Source organism: Lepeophtheirus salmonis, chromosome 6 (genome assembly GCF_016086655.4).
Source record: "Lepeophtheirus salmonis chromosome 6, UVic_Lsal_1.4, whole genome shotgun sequence".
Classification (NCBI taxonomy): Eukaryota; Metazoa; Arthropoda; class Copepoda; order Siphonostomatoida; family Caligidae; genus Lepeophtheirus; species Lepeophtheirus salmonis.
In genome coordinates this window covers 58,426,842-58,436,417 of record NC_052136.2, presented here as the reverse complement: position 1 = coordinate 58,436,417, position 9,576 = coordinate 58,426,842, and the positions used below count along the sequence as shown (strand labels likewise).

The window sequence follows — 9,576 nt, the reverse complement described above, 5'->3', positions numbered from 1 at the left end:
TCTACCTGTGTAAACTGTATGTAATTCAAACAAGCGAAAGTGAATAATGTATATAGTAGGTTGGGGAAAAAGTAATTTCGTATTTCTATCCTTTTTTTTAACAAAATATATCTAGTTCATTATTGGTCACATCGGATCATACGATACGGCCTTGTTAAGGTGTAAGTGTATACTACCAACCTTTTTGGAACAGTATTACAGTAATCGTGAATGATTGTGAATCAAGTATGGAGGTATCAACGGAAGAAATTCGCCATATTTTACAGTTTTACTACCTGAAAGGGAAAAACTAGTCGAAAGTGACCAAGACAATTTACAAAGACTAATAGTATTTTGGGATAGAGTTGCACAATAATAGTTCCAGAAATTTTTTGCCCCGTTTTATTCTGCCCTCTAATGTGAATAACTCTACCGCTTGAAGCTGGCCAGCATTGGTGAATAGGAGACACCAAAACATCCTCAAGACAACACCCGGCCACACACATGTTTTATGGCACATCAGAAGCTCTGGGAGCTCAGATGGGCAGTTCTTATGCATCCATCCTACAGTCACGACCTGGTGAAAAGATACTACCATATGTGTTTGCATATGGCCAACGTGCTTGGGTCTACAGATTTGGCCTCAATATTGTCCTGTGAAAATTGGCTGTCCGAGTGTTATGCCAAAAGGACTAGGACTTCTACGAAAGGGGCATTATTAAGTTGGATTCTCGTTGGCAACATGTTATCAAACAGATTGGGGCATACTTGGCTTAAATCGGATTATTCTAACACTTCTTATAAAGCATTAAAATAAAAATACGAAATTACTTTTTCCTTAACCGTATGCATTTATATTTTAATGATAGTCAGTCATAAAATGCTTAAGAAATTACATTCATGTTTGGTTGCTAACTTTTATTATTATTATTATTAAGATGTGAGGATTTCCTTAATTTTCAAGTATGTAGATCCATAGATGATCTCTGCTAAGAGGGAAAAAATACAAGGAACCTTCAACATCAAGGAAGAGAATTTACTAAAGTAATAGTGATTATTATTTATATATGTATATCTAATCCACTCTATCTAAAAAACTTATTTTTTCGTATTTTTTTGTGGGACCTCCCTGACGCTACTACTCCATACTACCATTTCCACAACCAACTAATACTACTACTACTACTAGGATTTCACTTATGTGAGTGTATATTTGGCTATTTCTTAAGAATATATAATATATATGTATGTATGTATAGTAGAAGAATTCTTAAACATCATCTTCTATAGAAAAACCGTAAGGCGTGTGCAGTCGTTTTTCCGAAAGAGCGAGCCCACTCTGAAATCCTACTAATGAAGAAAGAAAAAAAATTTCTACCTATAGAAATTCCTTTAATTTTTTTCATCCAAATTTTTTTTACTCATTCAGATTTTAGACAGTGGAAGACGAGGAAACAAGTGGTGATTTATTTTACATATAAGGTGTTTGTTCCTTGTTTTTTTTTTGTTTTTTTGGTTATAAGCTGAACAATCAAGAGTTCCATTGAATCATTTTATATATTATTGAGTAGTTTCAAATCAATATATACTACATAGGAAGAGTGACACTCCACATCCCGTTCCCCATTCTTCGTCATGAATAATCATAACAATTATAGGAAAGGAAGACATTCGAATCATTGAAGAAGAAGACAAATTTTCTCCCCGAATAGCACAGACAACAAAACCATTGGTTTTCCCTACTTTTTAATTTATATTTAAAACACTTTATCAGATTCATATACCAAATACACATACAAGATGAGTCTACGAATCCCTGTGATACTTTTATTCCTTGTCATACAGACAACTCTTGGGCAGGAAAGGAACAACTCCTTATCCTCCTCTACGACAATATCCTCACCGCCTGCAAGACAACGACCTCAGCGGCCACCATCAGGTGGATTTGGTTCCTTACTCTCAGGTAAGTTCTACTACTACAACCATAATATGTAATATTATCTTCGTCCTGCATTACTCAATATGCAAATCGTACATACTATGAGGCATACCTATGTTCTACCTATGAATGTATGTTGAAATGTCTGTTCAATTTCGTGGAAGGGCATTATTCACATATGCCTTTAACCTATATACATTTATTTTTTTTAAATAATGGTTTTTTTCTCTTTCTCTTTTTTGCTTTTAATAAATGGTAGTAGGTATTGTAATAATAATAAATAAATAACATTCAGGCCTTCAGGTCAGTAGGATTTTTTCCTCTCTATTATTTTTTATCATCTCCCTTCAAATTATAACTGTTGTTCATTTTTCTGAAAGGAAAATTAAATGAAGAAGAGAGAGTGAGCGCGGCGACCTATGTATGTTCCGATCAGCAGCAGGCTTGTTGATGTTGCCTACAACTTTCTTTTTTATTCTTCTGTTCTTCGTGATGATTTATATTGACCTATATATCCATGACTTGATCTTTTTTTCTTCTTGTTCTTTTTTTAAGGCAAGAATGGTTCTTGGGTATTCATTTTTATTTTTTCTGTCAATTTTTACCTCATCTGTCTTCCATCATTGCTGCTTAGTCCCCCCCCTCTTTTTTAAGGAGTGTTATTTGAGTACTTGAAGAAAATATTCAAGTATATGTATGTATATTTTTTTAGATTCACTTGGACGGTATAGAAAGGGAAACCCATAAGTAGTGAGATCATTTGAAGCTCTCTTGTTGGTGGGAAACCGGTTCATCAATCAGACTGACCTATTTTCTTATTTTCCTTCCATCCCATTTTAGTCTTTATTACTTATAAAATAGCTGTTCATTAGCATATGACCACAGGTCTGAAGCATATGGTCCTCTCTCTCTCTTTCTTTCTAACTTCCCAATTTACTTTCACATTTACACAAGCAAAAAACACAACATATTTTAAAAACAAATATACTGACAAAAAGAAATACCTTTAATTACGGGTATACTCACAAATTCAAATAAGTTGGATGTATATGACTTTCAACATCTCCTTCTTCCAGGTTTATTAGGCTCCATTACGCAAACAGCTGACACAAGTGACTGTCCAGGAAAGTGCATCCATGCACTTGCAAGTCTTGTTTGTGATCAGGTCTTGGAGGAAGTCAAATGTCCAAATCAAAGTCTAAGATGCTGCGTAGAGTCCGATTTCCCTCCTCGGCGGAAAAAGCGGCCTCCCCCACCTCCCCCGCTACCAGTTAAGCAACAATCTTCAAATCAGGTACAAAACAATCAACCCGACATACAAAGACTTACTACAAACCCCCCCTTGACAACAACAACCATTTCAACCACGACAAGAACGACAACAACAACGACAAGGACCACAACCTATACAACCCCTAGACCTACCACAACAGAACCTAGACGACAAACTCCTCCTGCAACTACCTCTATCACCAATAGATTCCAAGAGCCCGTCAGGGTAAATACTCCTGTCTATTCCTATTCCTGTTTATTCCTGAATATCCAAACTCTACAAAAACTAATTCTATTTTTTCCCCTTCTAATTTCAGGAGGATTCTAGTGACTACATTGACTACGATTATCCATCTAACGATGGTGACCGGGATGATACAACCGCCGAATCTAACGGATCTGGCACTCGTAGGTTAACTTTTCCATGCACCTATTTATTAACCATCTTTTTTCTACTCATTCCATCTCTATCTTTAGCATGATCATATATACAATTTTTATAAGTTATAGCTGAACTTTTCATTTCTCAAGTAAAAAGTAACAATTGTATATCATCACAAGTTTTTTTATATCTTAGAATGTACATTCAATTCAAATGTGACTCTGATCATTATAGCCCCCTGTAGTTTAGTCCATCCTCACACTATACTTTAATTCACATCTTTTTATTGTATGCATACAAATATTGTATGGTACATACATTTAGAAAACAGCACCCACGTTATGCTGCACCTATTCGGCGTTGTATCCACAAAGGTTGTTTCCATAGTATGCATTTTCTCATTAAAAAAATGAGCTGTATTTTGATATTTTAAGATCCAAATATATACTAAAAGTTACAAATATATTATATGAACTACAGGGGTATCATGATTTTAAATCCAATTGAATTGGGTGTGTTCAAACTATGTAGTCCACAGATTTTATATTGTTTGTTATTTAATAGCCTCATGTCCCGGTGTTTGTGTTGCGCAAAGATTGGCAAATTTTTGTGAGGCTATTCTGGATGTGAATCAACTCTGTAAATCTGATTTACGTTGTTGTGTTGCTAAAAGAGTCTTCGAAAATGGAAATTATCCACCTGAGCTCATAATTCACAATAATGAGTTCCCTGCCGCTGCCATACCCGTTGCTGAAACAACAACAACAACAACCACAACCAGAAGACCCCCACCAAGACCTAAGAGGCCTCCACCTCGACAAGATAACAGTCATATTTGCCGAGGGACTTGTGTGACAGGGTTTTTTGCTCTACTTTGTGATGAAATAGATCAACGTGCTCCCTGTCCTGGAAATGGAAGATGCTGCATTACTCGAACCCCAGGTAAGCCCCCTGGTCATCGCAAACCTCCGCCAAGACCCAAAGAGTGTCCTGGAGTTTGCATTCCTCAGCTCATGTCTGCATTCTGTAATGAACCTTCTATTATCCGAAACACCCATACTTGTCAAAAGGGAACCATATGCTGTGACTCTCGTAATCTCAATGGTCTGAATGTAAATGCACAAGATCGAGTTACTCTCACAACAACCACAACGCCACCACCTCCTCCTCCCCCACCTCTACCTCCACAGCGTGCTCCCCCACCACCCAGACCATATGGTGGATCTCCGGATCTTGCATCTCTTTTCCTCAATGTGGCACCAACACTCCTCAATGCAGCAACAGGAAACAGTGATGCAGGACAAACGGCAGCCGCTTTGCTTCCCGTCCTTGCACCTGTTCTTGGATCCATCCTTGGGGGAGGAGGTGGTAGTCCTCAATCCCCACCAAGAAATCCAATTTCTCAGCCTGTTGCACCCCAACAAGCTCCTTCTTTGGGATCATCATTGGCTCAAACCTTTCTACCTGCATTGGCAAATACATTCCTTGGAGGAGGAGGTGGAGCACCACCTAGGAATTCTTATCGACCCACAACCACTACTACTACAACAACCACGAGAACTACTACCACACCAGAACCTGCTGATGATAGACCAGAGTGTCCTGGAACCTGTATTGGACCCTACTTATCCTTTACTTGCTTTGGTAAGTTCCCATTTCTTAATCATAATATTAGGTTTAAAATCATCGAATGTGTAACATTTATTTTTGATTACAAAAATAGAAACTTTATCCTATTAAGGAGGATATACCTTTAAAAAAATGACTGTTGAAAGGCTTAGAATTTGTTTCTAAATAAGTAAAATGGATTAATTGATATGGAATATTAATAAATTTTTCTCATGCATAAAAAATTCTTCAAAAATAAAGTTGTGAAATGTTATTGTTATCATTTGATTGCTTTTAAAATGACTACCTGTCATCATTATTATACGTATGTTTTGATGAAAGACATAGGTACATTTGAATATTTACTTTCATTATTATAAGTGAAATGAAATGAAACGAAAATGAAACAAGGACACATTTTATTTTTCATTTACTTCAGGAAATGCTGCAACCACAAGTTTATTCAAATGTGAAAAGAAAAAATCAACATGTTGCTCTCCCAAATCAGCCATCAACGAAAGAGAATCCTTCCTTCATTTTAAAACCAATCAAATCCCTATCAAAAGAAACGACTCTGTTCACACGTCCTTTTACGAAAACCGACCTCAAGTTGGACCTCTTCAGAAATTTGCTGATAATCAATTCAATCCCAATGATCATGGAAATGGTCTCTTTCCCTTCCCCAGCAACGTTGGCAGTGGTGTGAATAAGTTTCATATTGCGAAGGAACAACGGCCTACTCTGGAACATCCCGTCACAAACAAATATGTTTGCGGTGTTAAAGGAACTTATCGATCTGGACGTGTGGTTGGAGGAGATGATGCCTCTCCTGGAGAGTGGTGCTGGCAAGTAGCACTTATCAACTCTCTCAATCAATACCTCTGTGGAGGTGCTTTGATTGGAACGCAATGGGTCCTCACTGCGGCACATTGTGTTACAAAGTAAGTAGACATACCTTATCACCAAATATTTAGCTAGAACATATTCTTATGAGTTGTTTTGTTTTTTCTTGAATATTCAGCATCGTAAGAGCTGGTGACTCTATTTATGTTCGAGTAGGGGATCACGACTTGACACAAAAATTTGGAAGTCCTGGAGCACAAACTCTTCGTGTTGCCACAACCTATATCCATCATAATCACAACTCTCAAACCCTAGATAACGACATTGCAATTCTTAAACTTCATGGCGAAGCGGATTTGAAGGAAGGTGTCTGCTTGGTTTGTCTTCCTGCACGAGGAACAAGTCAGCAAGCAGGGAAAGTGTGTACCGTTACAGGTTATGGTTACATGGGAGAATGTGAGTTTCAATTTCTTTATTCCCCTTTTTTTAAATAAGACATACATTGTATTAACAATATTATTGTAGCGGGTCCCATTCCATTGAGAGTAAGAGAGGCACAAGTTCCGGTCGTGAATGACAACGAGTGTGTTCGTAAAATCAATGCAGTAACAGAAAAGATATTCATTCTCCCTGCATCCAGCTTTTGCGCTGGTGGGTTGGAGGGACATGACGCATGCCAAGTGAGAGATCCCATCCCCGATATCCATAAATATTCTACTTTCATTTTTTTTATTACTTTACAGGGAGACGGAGGAGGTCCATTGGTGTGTGAGGATAGCGGTTACTATGAGCTTACTGGTCTTGTATCTTGGGGATTTGGTTGTGGAAGGAGGGACGTTCCAGGTGTTTATGTCAAAATATCTTCTTTCATCGGATGGATAAATCAAATCATTAGTGTCAACAATGTTTAAGACTTTATATGCATATAACTAACGAGAGAGTAGAGACACGTACATAAAAACATTCAAAAGTGAGCGCGGGAAAAGGACTCAACCGAATTTGAATTTATCATATGATTAGAATCATTTTTTTAAATTATCTATTATATGTAATTATTTATATAATCAAAATGCCAAAATCTCTGTTCTTAATTGCTATATACATACATTCAATATGGGGCACCTATTTTGCCCTAAAAGTCCTCTAATTTGAGAAATTAGAGGACTTCATATGGACCTCAAAAAAGAATAATATAAACGTATGCAAAAATTACACACTCATTTTAGAAAATTCTACAAAAAAAAAAAAAAAAAAAAAAAAATGACAACCCACACACTTTCTCTGTAAGAGAATATCAACTAAATTATATTTTTGATGATATTGTTACTTGCTCATAGATATTATTATTGCGTCTTAGAAAAATAGTATCACTTTATCACTTACCACCTATTTGTACATATACACAATCAACAACTATTGACAGCCCGCTACAAGGAGGAGCTCCGCATGGGGTGGGCTGGAGGGGCTGTAGCCCCCCCTAAGAAAATTAAGCAATTTTACTTTTTAATAGAAAATTTAAAATTTCTATTTTTTTTTTAATTCCCAAAAATGTATTTCCAAAAAAACTAATTTTCTTTCATTGGATATGGGTTTTTGAAAGTTTTCATTTTTTTTTTTTTCAAAAATGTTATATTTGAAACATGATTTTAAAAATTTTTTGTTAACAGCTGTAGATTTTCGAAATTGTTTTCTAAAAAACTTAATTTTTTGAGAAACACTATGGATTGTTAAAATTTTTATCCCAAAAAATATAATATTTAAAATTATTTTCGAAATAGTTTAATTTTTTCTTAATGGCTGTGGATTTTTGATATTTTGTTACAAAAATGTAATATTTTTAATTAATTATTTTCCTACAAAATTAAGCCACCTCCCCCTATAAAACATATATATATATATGTATATAATCCTGCGGATGCCCATGACAAGACTTGCTAAAATATAATAAACAGTCGACAAGCACAGACAAAACGGACATACATTTTGACAGATATTTTTTCCTTCTTAAATACATACTTTTCTTCATATATTACCTATCATATATACCTATAGATTATTATATATATTTCCTAATAGTTTTAATTGATGGCATTTCCTTTTTTATTATTATCATAATTATTTCGTATTTTGGTGAAAGTTTAATAATGAATAATTAATTAATTGATGAAGAACGAAACAAAAAAATATTATATTTATAATTATTATCCATTTGAATAGTTTCTGTGTTGCCAAATCACGCTTTTCGTTATTAATTATGATCTATTCAAAAAGTTTTAAAAAAATATATGATGGACTAGAATGCTATGTTTGGTGTATTCGAAATTGAAATATATACCCACTTAAAATTATACAGCCACTTATAATGTACCCACAGACTTTTCTTTTTTAGTGTTCTTTTAATCGGTTAGATGATGGAATTGCACTGATTAAGTGCAAGTAAACATTGTAGTATTATATTTACTCTATCTGATCTATCAATTTTCTTTGAAGTCCATATCGGAGGGTATTTTGAAAAGTTCGTGAAAAGCAGGTCTGGAGAGTTGGTACATAAAATGCCCGACTCCTACTTCCAGTATTTTGAATGTAACCGACTCCAACACACATTGTTATTTTTTAATAATATGTTGTATAGCCAGTATAAGTACTATTGAGTCATTTGCGTCTATGTATACTTAAAATATAGATTTAATTTATAGCTGTAGGTAGTTATTAATTATATGTAGAAAAATAATTGTGCTATCTATAAAGAATATATTTGGAGTATAAGATATTTAACTAAACGAACAAGATAGGAAATGGATCAGAATCTATCTATTGTTAATACATTCATAAGTTTCGGAAAATAATTTATGTCATCGTAACTGAGGAAATACAATACACACGCCAACTCACTGCAATGTTATACTTTTCTCTGATGACGTTGACTATTCACAAGTCTAATTAATGAAATAGCACGCCTAGTGGCTATCCTCTACCCAACATAATAGGTTAGACTTTAGAAGTGTTTGGGAATTGTGAATGTTTGGACTAAATGTTTGGAGAAATACTCGATAGAAGCCTAATATTATAAATTATAATAATTTTTGTAGCCGGAGTCGGTACAAATTTTTTGACACCTGACTTCGTCTCCACCAAAAATGGCACTTACTCCGACTCCGAATTCCTAGTGCAAATTCCAAGAGATGGCACAACTGGCGCGTATCGAGGTAATGTTTAGTTACTAGCATCTCTGGGAAGACCGCACACCAACTTTCAGCAAGATTGGTCTTTCTCTTTCTGTTTGTCATTTGTTTGAATTGAGGAATCGTACAGAAAGATTATGGCGACTCTCTTTTGGATTTGCAAGGAATAATCTTCATCGACTATCTGAATAAGGGTAAAACTATTAATTGTACATATTATTCATCGTTATTGAACCGTTTGAAAACTGAATTGCAAGAAAAACGCCTGCGATTGGTTCACAAAAAAGTCCTTGCACCAGCTCACACCTCTGCAGTTGTGGTTGCAAAATTAATGGAAATGTGGTACCAACTCAAGATGCCCACAGCACTAG

The 9,576-nt window shown here is 35.3% G+C and overlaps 1 protein-coding gene across 2 annotated transcripts; it reads left to right on the top strand.

The window, feature by feature from the left end:
* Positions 1–1,241: 1,241 nt before the first annotated feature.
* Positions 1,242–7,235, top strand: mas (trypsin-like serine protease domain-containing protein masquerade). Of its 2 annotated transcripts, none has more exons than XM_040714712.2 (8): positions 1,242–1,942; positions 2,995–3,212; positions 3,508–3,598; positions 4,137–5,216; positions 5,620–6,121; positions 6,202–6,479; positions 6,549–6,703; positions 6,767–7,235. In XM_040714712.2, exons 1-8 carry the CDS (start codon positions 1,780–1,782, stop codon positions 6,932–6,934), a joined length of 2,655 nt encoding a protein of 884 aa, XP_040570646.1. In that variant the 5' UTR covers positions 1,242–1,779; the 3' UTR covers positions 6,935–7,235. The 2 variants fall into 2 exon arrangements, with proteins under 2 accessions (XP_040570646.1, XP_040570645.1); XM_040714711.2 differs by having other exon boundaries at positions 1,403–1,942; positions 2,995–3,416.
* Positions 7,236–9,576: the final 2,341 nt, after the last annotated feature.

What these genes read in the sequence shown, in the direction of transcription:
- mas (XM_040714711.2), top strand. Translation starts at nt 1,780, where the DNA reads ATGAGTCTACGAATCCCTGTGATACTTTTATTCCTTGTCATACAGACA. An exon ending in CTTATCCTTTACTTGCTTTG is followed by an intron (nt 5,217 to 5,619) that starts GTAAGTTCCCAT and finishes CATTTACTTCAG; the next exon opens with GAAATGCTGCAACCACAAGT. An exon ending in TTATGGTTACATGGGAGAAT is followed by an intron (nt 6,480 to 6,548) that starts GTGAGTTTCAAT and finishes ATATTATTGTAG; the next exon opens with CGGGTCCCATTCCATTGAGA.